This window comes from Melanotaenia boesemani, chromosome 15 (assembly GCF_017639745.1).
Source record: "Melanotaenia boesemani isolate fMelBoe1 chromosome 15, fMelBoe1.pri, whole genome shotgun sequence".
In the NCBI taxonomy this organism is placed as follows: Eukaryota; Metazoa; Chordata; class Actinopteri; order Atheriniformes; family Melanotaeniidae; genus Melanotaenia; species Melanotaenia boesemani.
In genome coordinates, this window is record NC_055696.1 from 7652977 (window position 1) to 7671828 (window position 18852).

Here is an 18852-nt window from a genome sequence, read left to right on the forward strand (position 1 = left end):
CTGATACATTTTGTACAGTAAAGGAAACTGAGTGTACTTGATTTTGATAGCAACATTTTTAAGGATGACAGTGAGTTGAATTTAATCACAATTAAATATAATGTACCCTGACTAACACTCAGTTCTTTTCTAATATTTTTGTTCAATTATGTTACTAACATTTACATTCCACTGAACTCAATACAAAGAGATTTAGATCAAAAGAGTGAAATACAGCCAACTACCTTTTGAGACATCACCTTTAAAGAGCATGATGTCTCAAAAGGTAGTTGGCTGATGTCACCTACTGGATAGGTATGGTGTTGCATCTGGGATGGACTATCCCCCAATCCCAAACCGAAAACTTGAGCACTCGCCCTGAGCCCCTGATGACTAAATGACATCACCTGCATGAGGAGTCGAGGGTGACAGGCCACAAGGGCTCGAAATGCTTTAAATAGGATTGGGACAGCACTTTGAGACCTGCACTGCAAGGAGAGAGACGCCAAAACGAGAGGATTACAATTCTTTAAAAAAAAAAAAAAAATGACAGAAGAGAAGTTGCTGCAGCGACGATTTGTCTGTAAGTATAAAACACTGCAGCCATGATTTATTGTCATGAATGTCTGAAAGAATGTGGCTAATAACAACGTAATATCTCCATCAACAGGGTCTGAAGACCAAACCAAAAAATTAATTTGTCTCAGGATAAAACATGAAGCGCTATTTACGGGCTTCCGCAACGCGTCCTTACAAGGATTTGAGTAAGTGTTGAGTTCTTGTAATCCATATAAAAGTAAATGGGCTGAAAACAAAAGAAAACCAGTGTTGATGAGCAGCATTTGTGTCTGTGTGCGTATGTGTATAGTGTTATCATTGCAGAAATGGGTCTGCAGAAGGTTGTGACCCCCAGCCAGGCTGCAAAGAAATGGGAAAACTTAAAGAAGAAATATAGGGTTAACCTGTTTAATGTTTATGCACATGGGTTGCTGGGTAACGACCCAGCGCCACAATACTGAAGAACATGTTTCACACGTCGGCTTCTCTCGGTAAACTCCGTGTTTCACGTGACATCGCAGTGATTTATGGGTAATTCCTTAGCGAAAGTTGGCATCGATGCTGACTTATGGAAAGGGGGCAGAAAGGGCTCAAAAATGTCCGCCATCATCCCTTGATCACTCACACAATTCCAATTGGAATACCACTGAAACCTCGAGCCCCTCGCGGGAGCGCGCCCGTGAGTGCAGGAGTGCTCAAGTGTTCCATTTGGGATTCGACCTATATATTCAGGTGTATTCAATCGATGTCTTCACCAGCATCACTAGATTATTCTGGAGACATATTGGAGAAAATTGCTGACCCACAGGAAAGACATAACAGATAAAAACCAAGTCTATTATTCAATCATTATGGCATTGTAAAAGGTTAAAGACAAAAATAATTAAACAGAATAAAGTACATTTTTCTTGGCAAGCTTCTAATCTTTAGGAGCTTCATTAGCCAAATCATCCAGACTTTGTCCATCAAAGCGTATAAAGTGCCATCCTTCAGTGACGGTGAGGTCCTGAGCTCCTTTCACAGCATAGAAATCTCGAGCGGGAGAATTCCAGTTGAGCACTGACAGCTGCAGCCGTACGCACTGCTTCTTTTTTCCCACCTGCAAAAGCAAAACAGTCCTGAGCTTAATCATGCACGTTGTCGCACAAAAGCAGTCACATTCATCACTTTCAATAAGATTAAATGTGCACGCAGAGTAAATGTATTGTCTATCCTCTCATGAGACAATTTACTACAACTGCAGTCAATTAATATCAATTACAGGAAGTGGTGACCAAACAGGGAAGTAAAATGTGCTTACCTCTGCAACTTTGGACAGTAAACCCTTACCAATCCCATTTCCTATTGAAGAAAAATCATTAGCATCAACATAAAGGAGGAAGCACAAACAATTGTAGAATGATTTTGAGAAAACATATTCGTTTATAACATTCAGTGTGAAAATGGAGCATTTTTATTGAAATTTCTAATACAATACTGTACCTCTAAACTCTGGCATCACATAGAGGTCCTCTAAATAAACTGATCTTCCCTTCCACGTGCTGTATGTGTAAAAGTACAGGGCATAACCGACAACTGTATATCCTATCAAGAGAAAATTAAATACACATTAGAAAAGGTAAGCTGAGAAACAGAGACACTCAAATTATTTTAAATAGTGAATTACCTATTTTGTTTTTGTTGTTTATTGTTTTCTTTGACAATCAAAACTTTAAAACTTAAAAAATGTGACAAGTATCAACCGTATGGAAAAAGCAATACCCATAACATTATATAAAAATGCAAAGAACTTTTGGGGTGATTAAAATGTTTTTCCCTGTCAGTCAGCTAGGACAAGCAGACAATCAGAAGAAGTAAATATTAACAAAAAGAAAACACATGTATATGAATAAATAATTATTTAATAGAAATAGAAACACAATCTCAGACACCTTTAGATGTATGTTTTTTAAGAACCAGAATTTTAAAATCTACCTCTAAAAATCCTATAATATTTCTTTATTTACCTTGCTTAGATTTATGCTCTTCAGGAACTTCTGCAACAAGACATTCAAAGAAGGGATTCTGGCAGAAACCATCACGCTCCAGTTCTAAACATGCGCAAAAAAACGCACGTAAAAATACATCAGCATCAAAGTGAAAACGTATTAAAAAAAATACTTATGACAACATTGATAATTTCTTTTCTTTCCTGTTTGTTTTTTAGGAGCAACAGCTTAAATTGATATGAAGTTTATGTAAATTAGTCCACTGGAGTCTGAAGAACCTACATTGCAGCCATTTCTACATTTTCTCCAGGTTAATAAATTGTCAAATTGTGAACAAGTTCATTAATTTATTATTACTATTATTTATTTCACATGTATTTAAGCAGTAAAAATTTTAATCATTGGGGGTAAAAATCTCTTTTACAAGAGTGTTCTAGCCAAGGCAGCAGCAGCACAAGCGAAATTAATAAACATTAACATGGACTAAAACACTATCAAGGCTGAAAATTTTTTTTTTAAAGTACCAAGAGATCTAAAACAGCATGTTAGACAATGCATATACACTATGATTTTCCATTTGACCATAAATTCAAGATATCTTTAAAAAGCATGTAAAAAGACCAGCTCATTCATGGTCCTTTTCCAGGTCATTCCAGGCACCAGGAGCAGCATATTTAAAAGCCTTTTTCCCCAGTTCTGTTCTGACCTTGGGAACAGCTAACAGTAAGAAGTCTTAAGATTGAAGATTATACCTGGTTGAGTTATTTCATGATAAGTATATTTGAAGATATGATGGAAGCAGAGCCAGGAGACACTTATAAATTAGAAAACAAACCAACGCTTCTGTCTTTTTATGAACAAGTCAGACCAACCAACACAAGCATGCACAAAACAGTCACGGTTTCCCATCTCATTGCTGCATTACTAACTACATGTTATATAATTCTGCAACCAGCTCTTGATTCATGTCACCTTTGCTAAATAGGAGTATGCTTTTAGTTTTTGAAGATTACTTTCACTGGTTGAGATCAAGGTACTGGATATCAAAACAATATTCGTGCCACTTTTGGTCAAAACTGTGGCCATTTAATAGATTTCACCAGTTCTAAATCTTCTTTTAAGAAAAACAAAACTTTCAGGCACTTCAATATGGTTAATATGATCTGCTGAAGTTTAACTTGGTTTTATTCTTACAGTGTCAGTATGCAGCGAGCTGTGGTTCTCTGGGCTAAAAAGTTGGTTGACACCAATGAAAAATGGCCAGTGTGGTTCAAGCTAATAGAAAGGCAACGATAAGTCAAATAGCAACATTTTACTGCCTGGTTAGTATGAAGATCCTTTAAACCCTCTAAAGTGTAAATATTTACAAATGTACTCTACAATCACAATCCATGCTACAAAAAAAGCAACTATGGGAATTATAGAGATCACACAATTCACTAATATTAAAATAAAAAAAAAACATGGACATGTTCGTGTTAATTTTCAAACAGCTAAAATCATGCATGCACAACCTGTTCCCAAAAATAGACAAAAATTACTAAGAGTTGGAGGATATAATTTAAGGACAAAACTAAATATAAAGTACTTCTGTGCCTGCATTAAAATCACATTGTATTACTGTATGTGAGCAGAGCACTTTCATATGTGCAATCCAAATGAAGCACAATCTCTAATGTTTTTAGGTTCATCATTTGGCGTGTAGTTGCAGAAAAATAAGATGCATTTCCTTACATGAAGGCGACATCTGCTGAGCTTTTAATGTAACTGAATTATTATCAGTATTAGGTAAATATTTTGTTTTATTTGCTAGCGCAGGTCAAAATGTCTGTAAATTGTCCAAAAAAATATTTTTATGCAAAAGCGTCTATGTTGCCTTCTAGGCTTAATGCATTTCCGTTTTATTACATTTTTCCAGCTTTAGTTATAGTTTAATTACCTTCATGGGTTATCTTCACTTGTTCAGGCATTTTTTCAAAAACCGCCAGTTCCTGTAAATTGATCTGATATTATTATGCGTGAAAACCTGCCGTGAATTGATTAACAAGACTTCATAATTAATGGGAACATAACGTGACAATAACTGACCCTTGCACTGAAAGAACTGTGAAGAACCGTGTTACAGAGCAGTTAGCTAGCCCGGCCACCGACTCACCATTATCATCCGAGATATTTCTTTGCAGTCTTCCTTTGTTGCAGCTCGTATTCTGGCGTTCATGTCTGCAGCAGAAAAAGAGGCAGCTCTTTCTTTTACTGAACTTCGACAGCAAAAGTCCAACACGTTCCCTTTTGAGAGGCGGATATGTCTTGGGTTTTAACACCGGAAACGGAATAAATTGAGTGTCCTTTCATAATAACAGAACATTGTAGATTTGGATCCAATAAAATATATTTAAGATTTGTTTTCTAACTGGGGCAAATGGGCACTGAAGCACGATTACCTTAGTTTTAGGTCATTCAACCCATTTTTATAATTATGTTAAAGTAGCATTAACACTGAAGTTCAGCTAAAGAACATACATGTTCACTCACAGAAGTAAGCTGTAGTTATTGGCTACCTTCACAATACTTAGTAATTAGGGTCCGAGCCATACGAAGTATGGCGGGGCCCTATTGTTCCTGAAATGTTTATTATTCTTCTAAGCGACAAAACGCCACATTTGACCCCCTAAACACCCATGAAAAGTTGTGAAATTTGGCACACACATCAAGACCCGAACAAATTTCGATATTCTAAGGTCCGCATACACTTCAATGCAAAAATGGCTCAACGGCGCCACCTAGACACCAAAAAAATACCCAAATGAATGGGGTCCCAAAAGTCTACTTCGACATAGGAACACGAAACTCGGCACACACGTGTACCACCCCGAGTCGAGCAAAAAAGTCAATGAAACACCTGTTGCCATGGCAATAGGGTGCCCGCCATCTTGGCGTGTACGACCATTTTTTCCCCATTTTTTGCACTTTACACACATCGTATTTGAACGAACTAGTCTGTGGGGATTCGTGCGACTGACTCCAAACTTGGTGGGAAGGTTCCTGACAAGTTGGGGACCAAACGGTATTCAAAACTTTCTAATAGCAGAAAGCGTGTTACCGTGGTAACCGACGGGAAAACGCCTTCTCGCCATGAAACACGGTTTGCTAATATCTCCATAGAAATAGATCGGATCTGCACCAAACTTCACAGTATTCATACGTGTAACACCTCAAGTCCAGCAAAGAAGTCATTTCAACAACTGTTGCCATGGTAACGGGGTGCCCGCCATCTTGGATTTCATTGCCGTTTGAACGAACTAGTCTGAGGGGATTCGTGCGACTGACTCCAAACTTGATGGGAAGCTTCCTGACAAGTTGGGGACCAAACGATATTCAAATCTTTCTAATAGCAGAAAGCGTGTTACCTTGGCAACCGACGGAAAATGACTTCTCGCCATGACACACGGTTTGCTCATATCTCCATAGGAATACATGGGATCTTCACCAAACTTCACAGGATTCATATGTGTAACACCCCAAGTCCAGCAAAGAAGTCAATTGAAGACCTGTTGCCATGGCAACCGACGGAAAACCACCTTCTCACCATGAAACACGGTTTGCTCATATCTCCATAGAAGTACATGGGAGCTGCACCAAACTTCACAGTATTCATACGTGTAACACCCCAAGTCCAGCAAAGAAGTCATTCGAACACCTGTTGCCATAGCAACGGGGTGCCCGCCATCTTGGATTTCATTGACATTTGAACGAACTAGTCTGAGGGGATTCGTGCCACTCACTCCAAACTAGGTGGGAAGCTTCCTGACAAGTTGGGGACCAAACGCTATTCAAATCTTTCTAATAGCAGAAAGCGTGTTACCGTGGCAACCGACGGAAGATGACCTCGCCACGAAACACGTGTTGCTCATATCTCCATAGGAATACATGGGATCTTCACCAAAGTTCACAGGATTCATACAGGTTGGGTCCTTAACGCATTACACCACCTGTTGCCATGGCAACCGATGGAAAATGACCTTCTCGCCATGAAACACGGTTTGCTCATATCTCCATAGAAATACATTGGAGCTGCACCAAAGTTTACAGTATTCATACCTGTGACACTCCAAGTCCAACAAAGAAGTCAATCGAACACCTGTTGCCATGGCAACGGCGTGCCCGCCATCTTGGGTTTCATTGCCATTTGAACGAACTAGTCTGAGGGGACTCGTGCGACTGACTCCAAACATGGTGGGAACCTTCCTGACAAGTTGGGACCAAACGCTATTCAAATCTTTCTAATAGCAGAAAGCGTGTCACCGTGGCAACCTACGGAAAAACGCCTTCTCGCCATGACACACGGTTTGCTCATATCTCCATAGGAATACATGGGAACTGCACCAAACGTCACAGGATTCAAACAGGTTGGGTTCTTAACGCATTACACCACCTGTTGTCATGGCGACGTCGGGTGGCGGGGTCCAGGCCGCTCGGACCCGATGGATGCCGCTTGCGGCTTTAATTTACATTATATCACTTAAGAGTGTATAAACTGGTAACCTTGTCAGCAACCAACTAATGAAATACAACTTTAAAACTTTTTTTTCTGAATATTGCACAACACAAGGAGAGCTGACGCAGCACTCCACATTACAGGATAAAGCTGAGAAGTCTCTCAATGAAGAGGACCAGCAGACTAGAGGCAACTCCATCCACCAGGACCAGCAGACTGGAGACAACTTCATCCACCAGGACCATCAGACTGGAGACAACTTCATCCACCAGGACCATCAGACTGGAGACAACTTCATCCACCAGACTGTGAGACTAAAATCCCTCCCAGCTCTTCTTCACGCTTCCCTTGCTGCCCCAACAAACTCTGTAACTTTGCCCAAATCACATCCTTGTATTACACACATATTTGGCACCGCTTTATAGTTTTATACTGTATACTTACATTGTTTTATAGTGTTTACATTTTATTGTACATACTGTTGTCAGTGTTCACTTTAATCATTCCCTGTTCACAGTTATGACAAACATAAATTTGAATCTGTGTCCTGTATCCAGAAGGTACATTAAGATTTTTATTCCATCATTTGAGTATCCCATCACTCAAAAAATGACTAGTGTCATTTTTTAACTTTCAGTGGGAATATTCAGTAAAAAGGTTTCAACACCTCCCATGGGGTACAAGCTGTTTTATTTGTAGGTGTAAACAATATCTTAATATAAATGTTGTATGAAACTTAGACTTCTAACTAATTGAATCAAGATTTAAAACATCCAAACAGCCTCTGACCACCACATCCATCAGTAGTGAGGATTGCTGACTAGAAGCTATCAATATGGCCGCTTTAAATCATAGGAAAGTTCGTTATTTAATGCCAGACTTGAAACTTCTCTGTTTGCTTGGATTATATCAGATGCTCAGGTTCTGAGATTTGCTAACATAACATAACTTAAAAATAATAATTTCTTTAAAATTATAGCTCTAACCTCAAAAACACAGAGACATTTTGTACAAAATCAGATTTATTTTAGGGTAAAAAAAGAACATGAAATCAGAAAATAAGATGAAACACTGAGTATCTCAAACAATTATCGGGTTTCAATGGACTTTTACGGTATTTACAGAGTCTGGTCACACTTGCTCGTTATCGGTAATGAGTTCACATATTCTTCTTCAAATATTCTTCTTCTTTTGCAGACGTTACCTTTTTAGGCTCAGCCCAGACAAATCCTGTTGTGTGTACAGCTGCTCCAACATCATAAGTATCTTCACTACCTATACAAGTATCAGTGTGGTGACTGTGTGCTCGCTCCAGGAGACTCAGACCTCTCTAGCTTCATCCCAGTCTCTAGTGGATTTGAAGAAATGGAGGTCGGAAGCACGGAGCTCTTAGACTCCAAGGAGGAGGAGGCAGATGAGGGTAGAGATACAACTATGTACTTCTGCAGAGGGCGTGAAGTCGTAAGTCCAGGACCACTGCCAGACTCCAGTTTTACCAATGGTTGCAATGTTGAAGTTGCGCTGGGAACAGTGCTAGTTACTGGTGAAGCTGACTGTGAAGAGCTAAGAGTGATTACCTAAAGCAAAGACCAAAACACACCATTTAATGTTATAGATTTTATGGAGAAGTTTCTATTTTTTTTAATCTGTCAAGTTAAATCTATTACACTTGGAAGGTTCATTACATCTTACCACATTAGTTTCACATGTATATTCAGGTTGTTAATAAGTTTTAAAGGATTAAACATATGTAAATTATCATATGACTCACTGAAAAAAAAGCCTATGAATGCCTTGCAGAGTTTTTGCAGTTGTGGCATTGAATATAAATGAAAGTAAAAAACCAAAAAAAGATAAGGAAAAAAAAGTACCTGCTGAGTTGAGGCAGCTCCTGCACTGGTTCCCATTACGATATATTTTGTTGCGGGGGGAGACGGCTGTGATGGGGTTCCAGGTCTCGGGGACATGAGGGTAAGGGAGCTTGGAACCTTAATGATGCTGGGAGTGCGAGGCCCTCCCGACCCACTTAATCCACTTTGTGAGACTGAAAGGGTGGGCCGAGGCTGCAAGAAAGTGTCATCATTCATTATTCACCAATGACATGCTGGTTTTTTTGCACATGCTACTCTGCTATGCTTTACACCATCACTAGGCTGCAAGTGCAATGTATTTATATGATATCCTTTATTTTATCTTTATTTACTATTTTCTTATCATTGCTAAAATGATTGACAATAACATTTACTTAATCAATACATATCTCTATAAAGTATGACGTGTACCTGAGTGATTGTTAATGTGGTTCTGTTGACTTGCTGAGCTTGCAATGCTGCTTGAGTTCTAGCCTTCACTACATGAGAACACAGCATGGGTCCAAGGTAGCCATAGTCGGTACGATACTGCTCCACGTTGTCCGGCTGGGGTCGTATTTTGGCAATAACACTGGCACAGTGTTTCTTTAGAAAGGTATTAAAACAGTCACTACAGATTTAAAACTAGGAAAAGCAACTTTGTGATTTGCATTGATGGTTTTAGTTTACAAATGGATCAAGCTTAACCTGTGCAAAAGTGAGCCAATTTAATTTATTACCAGTAAAAGGCTTTGAACATGTTCAGCTCCTATCTTGTCGATATTGGAGACCACAGGTCCTTCCATCACTGCTTTGATGCGAGCACCCTCTACAGTAAGCCGAGGAAGGATCAGTGTCTTTATCACCTAAAGTGGACAAAAGTAGTAGATTAGTGCCATGGACTCAGAAAGAAGAGGGAAAAAACAGAGTATCCCACTCACATCAGATCCCAGTTCAGCAAGCCCTGCGATGCAGCCATACCGCGTCGTCCACTGAGTTTTGTCATCCAACCAACTCTGGGGAAGAAAAAAAAAAAAAAACGTCTGGTTTACAAAATGCTGTGTTTTAAACAGTAAAATAAATAAATAAAATCAAAACATAATTGTGAAAATACAATAATATCTGAACTTGAATGGCCACAAGAATGCTGCATTTTCACATAACTTAAGTCTACTTTGGTAACTTAGATTAAACTAAAACTAAATGTAGAAAATCTAAAAGACTGGGTTAATAAGCTTAAATCGATATGAATTAAAATAAGACATTATGCTAAACAAGTCCAAATGCTCCTTTTTATGTCACAACAAAAAATATCTATTTATATTTGTCTTTTATTTAGACAACTTAAAAAACAAACAAAAAGGTTTCTGGCAAAACACTATAGTCTAAAAACACACCTTAGTAAAAGTCTTGGTGATTCGGGACTGGATGTTGTTGGTTGTAGTACTGAAGGTTTTACAGCTTTGGGCCATCAGACGAGCAGCAAAGTCTCGTAAAGCCCAGTGGTTGTCAACATCTGGTCTTAAACAGAGCTGCTTACTCACAATACAGGTGACCACTGCCGGGATGAGCTCATGCAGCTATATATAAAGCAAAAACATAGCACTATTAGAATAAGAAACATATATTTAGACTGTAGAATTTCAAAAGGAAAATAGAACCTGTAATTACTTCACTTACATATTTTTCCAAATACAGAGTGGGGTTGTCCATAAGAGCTTTGACCATCCGCATGAGATATATCAGCAAAGCCAGGTTGTTTTGCACCACATTAACACGAACCTTTGAGAAAAGTACTAAGTCAGAGCTGAAAGCTGAGATATGTTTGGGTGTTTACTGTAATATGAGTGATGTTTCAGAACACTAGAAAATGCTGGAAGCATGCTTACTCCTTCAGAAATAAATGTGCTGAATCTGGGAAGCATCTGATACAGTCCTGGATCAGTAGCAATACTCTGTAGGGCTTCCTGTGTGAAACAAAGAATGCAATTAGTAAATCAAAAATCACACGACAAACAGGATCAAAATAACGTTATGATAATACTGGAAATTTATATCTGCACTGACAATGACTTTCATCTGCAAAGTGTTGCCTTTTCCGTAATGTAAAGCTAAGTAATGAAAAGGCAAACAATAAACTTTTCAGAAAACAAAATTATTTAGTTGTTCAACATGCATAAAATCAGCAAATATGTAGAGACAAGAGGGACTTACTGCTCTCTTAGCTTCACAGGAGCCTACACATGCTTCTGTGATTTCCTTGTAATAAAGTTGCTGTTCTACAGAGAGCTCATGGGTGCTGCGCGGTTTTAACCTGATGAGACCCTTCTCCTTTCCTAAAAGAGATAAGACACAAATATGATGTTAAATTACTATAGTATTACTATACTAAAGAAGCAGGGTAGAGACTGAAATTTGACTGAAATTTGTAACAAACAACATACTGACCTTTGCCATCAGGAGCTGCTGCACCCTGGCCCTTGCCTTGAATTGTACCCTCTTCCTCCTGACCAGGTTTGACAACTTTAAGAGGCTCTGTGGATTCAGTCTTTTGTTGCTCTTTTGTTGCTGCAAAACAGTAAATAGACTTGCATCAAGATTTTTTTCTTTAACAGATATGTAACTTTTTATGTTTTAAAAGAACATTTAAGCAGGACTAACCTGGTGGTGGATTTTCTGGAATTGAAGGCTGAACCCCTTCAATACTTAACCAGTGGGCTATAGAATAACAAATAAGGATAGTGCAGAAGCTTAATAATAAGTACACAAAACAAGAAATTACAATTGATGGTGTATAACAGCGTGTAATACTAATAATTTTAGTACCTTTGAGAGAGACATCTAGTGGTACTCTGGGGAGCGGTGTGTTAATAATGTCACTAAGGTCAACCTCTTTTTCTTCATAGAAATGAAGCTCTCTTCCACCACCACTTGCAAAGCGAAAAGGGATAAACTCTTGGGACTGGAAACCATACAAAGGCTAGAGAATATATAAAAGAAAAAAAGGGGGAATTTACTTAAAAGACAGCCATTTCAAAGAGCATTATTCCAATGACTTTAAAAAAAATAAAATAAAAAGGGTGGGGTGGGGGAAACCACACAAGCTCTATTTTACCTCCACATTTTTCAGTTTTAAAGCATTGTCTATGTCACTGGTGGTTAATTTACGTCTCTTCCCATGATGCATGAATTTCAGAGCATCCTATGTAAAGGAACAAAAGACACCAAATAACATTAAAAAATAAATGCATATATATTAGATGACACAAGCTAAGATATTCAATCCATTTCAGAGCAATTGTGAATCACACGAAAAGAGACATTAAATTTTCTCCAAACACGTATGCTTTACCTGTGCAATTTCTTTTATTCTGTAGCTGACTTCCTCACTTAGGGCAACGCAGCTTTCCTCCTGTAACTGTCCAACTCCGACAGACTCTGCTATGGCCTTCATCGACTCAGTAGGCAGGACGATCGAGAACTGCTTCTGCCGCCGTTCCTCTGCCATGGCTGTTAAAAGAAAGCATTTAGGTTTATGTGTGAAATCCTATACTTTTAGCACATACAAACATAGGGTCACACTCAGAGGAAAGACTCAAAGCTACCAAATAAATCAAATCAAATCAAATCAGATAAAGGCCTGTCCTAGTAAAACATTGACTGTAAAACAAGTGCTGCTGTTTGAACCGCACAAGTGACTTTTATAGTCATTAGTAATTAATTTTGCATTGGTCAGAAGACAAAAAACACACTCTGGCAAATCACAACATTCTCACTTTAGTCTTGTGGTAATAACTTCAAGCTGTTACATAATAATAACAAGCTCCGTGAGGTATGCAGGCACATAGTTACATAAACGCAACATGAAAGCGAATGAATGAATGAATAAACAAATAAATAAATAATGCAGTTAATTAATATTATTTTAAGGGATATTCTACGTGGTTTTGGATGTTATATTTGCAAAGCAATTAGATACGTAACAGAAGACGAACGGTGTTTCTCATGCAACTTAACAATAGTGTCGAAATGAGCTAAGCCGAGGCAATATTATTCACAAGAACAAAAAGCAGGCATTATTAGTAACGTAAATGACCAGTTGTTTAAAATACACCCAAGCTAATTATCAAGTTGAAGTGACGCGTTCATCTGTATTGGAAGTAACATTTCTAACAATTAACTGTCCCGTTATCAGGGTCACAAATTCCAATTAAATCCTCTTTAATACCATATTAACAAATTGTGAAATATGAAAAGACAAATGGATTGACGCTGATTTGTGAGTACCTGAAATTACTTCATGTGTGTAAACAAACACTGTGCTACGTAGAGAGCGGGTTAACCACTCAGACGGAACTAGCCACTTGCAACACTTAAACTCTAGCAATCGCATTTTCAGTCAAACTCATTAACTTCGCCGCAGGATAAATTACTGTGCTAATTTTAAGCATAATTTTGAATGCCTATATATTTAATAATATCTTTCTCTTGAACGTAATTTAATGTATATTAGCTTCCAAGCTAATAACTTAGCTTCCGTTGACGTTTTTACCTGTGTAAAGTTGTCCCCTTCCTTCAAAGTTTAAGCAACAATTGAAACGACTACACAATATCAATGTTGACAACAACAATAATTTTCCAACACTACATCTTCTCTGTTCGTGTCCATCTTTTGATCTAAACAACTAATTTGTACCGACTGTAGCTGAGACAGTTCATGAATTAGCGCTTATGTTCTATCGCCATTTTGAGTCACGTTCCGGTTGTGATATCGCGAGACTATTTGTTACGAAAATGACAGATTGAACCATTTTGCTTTAATGTATTTCTACAATTTAGAATACAGCGTGCTTTAAATTTAAAATAGTAAAAATAAAATAAATAGTACTGTATTAATATTAAATTTATTTATTCCAGTTATTTATTTCTGTAAAGACCATAGGCATGTCTCCTCCATCCTCCGCCACGGAACTATTGTTATCTGTGAGTTTTTCCTCGGTAACCTTATATTGTAGCAGCTGGGGTTAACATCAGGAACGTGGAAGGTGACAGCAAGAAAGATGTACCGATTTTTATACCATACTTTGTGTGCAGCACGAAACCCTTCACTTAGTGTCTACGAGTCATGTGTATTATCACTTAAATGTGATAAGGTTTTAAGGTGAGTTGAAATAATGCGCTAAATATTCTTGAACGACGCACAGGACAAAGCACAACAACTAATGAATGTCAAAAACGTTTGCACCATTGTTTAGGAATTTGTTTGCATCGATGAAAAGTTTGACATTGTCCATTCGAAACAGTTCTAGCTTTATTTGCTTTTATAAGAGCAAATGAACACAGCTTACTTAATTTGCACTAGTGGGGTAGGACATTTTGATTAGCATTTCTTCAAAAACCATGGTTTCTATATTAACGTGTCAATGAAGTTAGAAATATGACTCAAGAACGTCTTTTATGGTTTACAGACTTAAATGGAGAGTGATGCATTTCTTTCACCAAAATGGATTTGTTTACTGTCTGATCAAATTCGGAGGATTTGGTAACAAAGTCGTGTGTAGTGACATTTAAATAAAATTTGAACGTGTAATTTGTGCCACATATTCCTCTTGCATGGTGTTGCCTACTCCAAATAATTTCAACTGCCTTATAATATTAATTATTATGATTCCACTTTCCTTTGACAAGTAAACCTGCTTTCAATCCTTTTCAGGGCTGTAAATGGAGTGAGAGAAAATGCTCTCAGCACATGTCCAGTCAAACTCTGTGAAAAGAGAGATGATGCCATCCTCTCTAATCAAGGTGAGACAAACAAAGAGGATAATCATTTGAAGACAGATGAACTACAAGAGGAGCCAGTGATTTTAAACATAGATGATGGAGGTCCTAAACAGCAAGAGGGAGATGTTACAGTTGAACAGGTGGCAACAAAGTCAACACAAGTCAAGACTGAAGCTGCAAAGAGTGGGAAGAAAGGTCTCCTAGACCTTCTTGGAGAGATGAAAGTGGAAGTTACGAATAAAAGGAAGCTCAAAAACCTGAAGACAAAACAGAGTTTTGAGTCAGCTATGCAATATAAGTCTAAACCAGAAGCTATGGAGAGCACATTCAGTATGTTTCAAAAGGCAACAGTGGAGGCTTCATCACAGAGGTGAGAGAACTTGCAGAATTTGTTTAAATAGCTTGCATTGTTCTATTAAGGCTATTTTTTTTTAATTCACAGTATTTTGCATCCATATTGTGCCTCAGCATTGCAAGTTTGTTTAATCTGTGGTAACTTACCTCTGGTCTTGGAATGATATCTAAATTCCTCTTCTATGTATTGGGTCGTTTTTTTTCTTTTGTTCTTTTTGTTTTTTTTAAGTGAAACATTGGATCCTGATCTGGTTGCAGCTGCATCTGCTGCTGCCTCCACTCTTCCTAACCGAAGACAGGCTGAGTCTGAGCTGCTGAGACAGCTGAGGCAGCGCAAAGCCCTCACAGAGGCTCAGAAAAAAGGCACAATGGACAACCTTGGGTATGTTTAAATGGCATGATAATATGCTATCTGATTTTGTAATCTGAATGATGGAGATTAAAATGTTAACATCGTAAAAATCAACCAAATATTATTTCCTCAGAGCAATAATTGCAGACATGAAAATAGGAAAGAATCCCAGCAGGCACAATGCGTACCCAGCTGATCAGATCCGGTTTGATGATGATGGGAAAGGATACACACAAGACAGAGGAATCACAGCTGAGCTGGCCAGTGTCCGGAGAAGGTGAACACTTTTATTTATATCTTAAGTCAGATAATTTTTGAGAAGCATGTGTTTAATGTGTCTTTTATTTTTAGGAGGAATTTATTCTCAACTAAAAGACTTAACATCTTTTCTCCCTCTACTGATGAAGACGGTGTTGAACCCACACTTGGTAATATGGTCTTATCTTAGATCTTTAACCTCCCTTTTTTATAATTGATGTCTTCAGAATTTGCAGAATTTTGCACTCTAATATATTAAATGGGAAACTGTTATAGAGAGACATTGTTTCATTCATGCTTAACAAAATTTATGACACTTTGCAATATTTGCTGGTTTTGACTTTACTGCTTTTAACACTGGTGTTATATATTTAGCAAAGCCAACTCTGTGGGATGTGGATTTTGCAAATCAGTTGTCTCTGTCAACCAATCAAATGCCTCAAAATGGGTTTGAGGAAATGATCCAATGGACCAAAGAGGGAAAACTGTGGCAGTATCCAATCACCAATGAAGTTGGTGAGTAATTAATACTGTCAGGGCTGGATTGGGACAAAAAGTCAGGTCGGAAGTCTTGCACCCACCCAGGCCACCTCAACTCATACACTTCACACAAATGCTTGCACTTGCACAGGTGTGTATACACAGGCTAAGTAATCACCAAAGGTCATTTTTCCATGTAGACCAACATTCACACAAAACTATCAGCCACTAGTCCAGTTCTTCTCTCTCCCCTACCTGCACCAAAAGGCTCAGCAACAACAGTCACAATAGGACTCATACATTTTATCTGCATGTAACTTGGAATAAGAAAATGTTTCTAATTGGCACATTTTTGCAACTATGTCAAGAGTTCGACAGACAGTTGTGCCCAGTATATGTGTACAAACTAGTATAGCCAAGCAGCTTATGTATTACATCATGTAATGTTGTAATGTTGAGATAAGTTTGCAGCTTGTAACGAACCAGCCGTCTCGACAGTATCACTAATTTATTAAACAGTGAACTCACTTGTTGTCACAGCTGACTGCTTTTGGAGGGGACTTTGCACCGCTGTAGCGAATCATGACTTTTTTTTTATTATTTATTTTTATTTTATTTATTTATTTCTTTGACAGTTAGGCCACTGGGAATTGTCATGGTTCTCCCGTGGACCAGTCAGAGCCTGAATATTGTATCTACATTTTATTACAGATAGAGGGGGAAATAAAAGTTTGGCTGAAGAACCCACTAATGGTGTATTTTCACTCTGTTAGGCCTTGAGGAGGAAGCCAGTGTTCCATTCCATGAGCATGTCTTCTTAGAGAAACACTTGGAGGAAGGCTTCCCTCGTCAGGGACCAGTACGACACTTCATGGAGCTTGTGGTGGCTGGTCTTTCACGAAACCCTTACCTGACTGTGCAACAGAAGAAAGAGCATATTTCCTGGTTCAGAGACTACTTCCACCAAAAAGAGGATGTCCTCAATGAGGCTGATGTTTACCTCAACTAACTAAAGACAGTTTAAATTGTTTTCTGTATGTGCTGACTGTGGACAAATAAAAACAGGGCAGATTTTCTCAGCGGGGGACTTGGCAGCTGGTATCAACCTTGTGCTTACAAGTTTGTTTACAAGTTCTACTAGAAATACGTCTTAGATATCCTCCTGGAGAACAATTAGTGAACTTTAAATTATCTTTTGAAACCAGTGTTTAATAACTTTTACATTGGCATGTTGGCTGGAAGGAGAGAAAATGTCTGTTAAGAAAGGGACATCTTGCTGTACGCCTACAATTTAAAATATAAAGTTATATTGATGTTCTTGTGTGTATTTATGTGTACCAGTTATCCAGTCTGTCACTTTATATTTTTTTGCAGTCCAGTGCTAGTACAAGACATGATCTGAGTGAAAGCAGTAATTCATGATAATGCAATTACGTTAAAACACACATGAATTCACAAATATATTTGTTTTACATAAGTGTTCTGAGGTCAAACAAACACCTACAAATGTGATTAATGCTCTTATCTAAGAGTGGAAAAGAAAAAAGTGGTCTCAAATCTGGTTTACAGTAGGAATCTAATTAGACCTTGAACTCTGTACATTGAGCAAAGGAAGTGCTTTTAAAGTTAAACAACCTCTTAACAATGTGCCACTCAGATGCCTTCTGGTCTAAAAACACCCTCCTTGATGTATTGTCTGAGAAGTGGAACAGGACAGATTGATGGTTGAAAGTGCCTCATTTCCACATTTTGTTCACTTATGCTTAAGCATAGCGATTGGCATAAGATGTTTGTGTCAGCTGTATATTTCAGAAGAAAGTGTATGAATGGAAACATTTTGTTCTTGGAAATAGCTATATTTAGTGTAGCCCTCTAGACGGTAGTACTGGGAGCTTTGGCTCCAAGTCAAATTAGGATATTAATATTTCACATTAAGGCTAAAACATAGGTGTGAAATGTAACTAAAGAAAAGGCTCCTTTGTTAGTAGCAAAAGTCTCCCTTGCAGTAACACTTACTGTGTTTTTATCAACTAAAATGATGAAAACTTCATTGATCAAGCCTGTAAATTAATTTGGTCTTGGATGAAGTTGTGGTTGTTACTGATGTTCCAGTCATCCGTAAGTAACCAAAAATAACAGTTGGAATGTTTGGAAATAAGTTATTTGTGGGGAATACCCAATACCCAGCAGTACAGTATGATCTTACCACTCTTCCAAAAGTAGCACAACTGCTACTAAAGAGATTTTACTATTAAATTCACAAGGGACAAAATGGGACTATTCAGGGAAGAGAGGAAAATGGTTTAGTGTCTGTCAGATATGGTTATCTGTCTAATGCCCAGAAGGCGTCCACGTTTTCGACTGCATATCTGATATATTAAGGTGCCATCAAAATGTGTGAGAATTTGTACATTTAAAGAAGATGGAGGAAATAACGAGTCAGTAACACAACAAGCAACAATATAGGTCTATAAAAATGTTAAATTTGTGTTATTTAATGACATTGCTTACAGATTTTAATTATGTCTAATAAATGGCTCTTTTCACTACACCTCAGATGGTAGATAATGAAAATTGGGGAAAACTAAATTTACTAAATTCTTCAAGATTTTGTTGCGTTTACTCGTATCATGGCACTGTTAATGTGTCAAAAAAACTTTGTTCTAATTAATTAGTTAATCAAACCACACATCTCACGAAGTTTAAGGAAGATTATACTTGACAGAATGCAAGATTCTATTTAAACGGGATCCTCTG

The 18852-nt window shown here is 37.9% G+C and overlaps 3 protein-coding genes across 3 annotated transcripts; 1 reads left to right on the top strand and 2 right to left on the bottom strand.

The window, feature by feature from the left end:
- Window positions 1–65: 65 nt before the first annotated feature.
- Window positions 66–4837, bottom strand: sat2b (spermidine/spermine N1-acetyltransferase family member 2b). Its single transcript, XM_042009315.1, has 7 exons — window positions 4681–4837; window positions 4465–4516; window positions 2544–2627; window positions 2020–2121; window positions 1838–1878; window positions 1258–1636; window positions 66–318 (listed from the first exon to the last, which is right to left on the bottom strand). Exons 1-6 carry the CDS (start codon window positions 4741–4743, stop codon window positions 1457–1459), a joined length of 522 nt encoding a protein of 173 aa, XP_041865249.1. The 5' UTR covers window positions 4744–4837; the 3' UTR covers window positions 66–318; window positions 1258–1456.
- A 3174-nt stretch (window positions 4838–8011) lies between these two features.
- On the bottom strand, window positions 8012–13621 carry taf6 (TAF6 RNA polymerase II, TATA box binding protein (TBP)-associated factor). Its single transcript, XM_042008607.1, has 15 exons — window positions 13423–13621; window positions 12223–12380; window positions 11986–12072; window positions 11697–11850; window positions 11532–11588; window positions 11319–11438; window positions 11085–11206; window positions 10760–10837; window positions 10551–10652; window positions 10268–10450; window positions 9812–9886; window positions 9611–9736; window positions 9303–9476; window positions 8892–9083; window positions 8012–8597 (listed from the first exon to the last, which is right to left on the bottom strand). Exons 2-15 carry the CDS (start codon window positions 12376–12378, stop codon window positions 8307–8309), a joined length of 1917 nt encoding a protein of 638 aa, XP_041864541.1. The 5' UTR covers window positions 12379–12380; window positions 13423–13621; the 3' UTR covers window positions 8012–8306.
- Window positions 13622–13868: 247 nt separating this feature from the next.
- mrps31 (mitochondrial ribosomal protein S31) lies at window positions 13869–17412 on the top strand. Its single transcript, XM_042008608.1, has 7 exons — window positions 13869–14031; window positions 14584–15021; window positions 15235–15387; window positions 15491–15634; window positions 15709–15785; window positions 15991–16131; window positions 16869–17412. The coding sequence occupies exons 1-7, from the start codon at window positions 13931–13933 to the stop codon at window positions 17102–17104; spliced, it is 1290 nt and encodes a 429-aa protein (XP_041864542.1). The 5' UTR covers window positions 13869–13930; the 3' UTR covers window positions 17105–17412.
- The last annotated feature ends 1440 nt before the right edge of the window (window positions 17413–18852 follow it).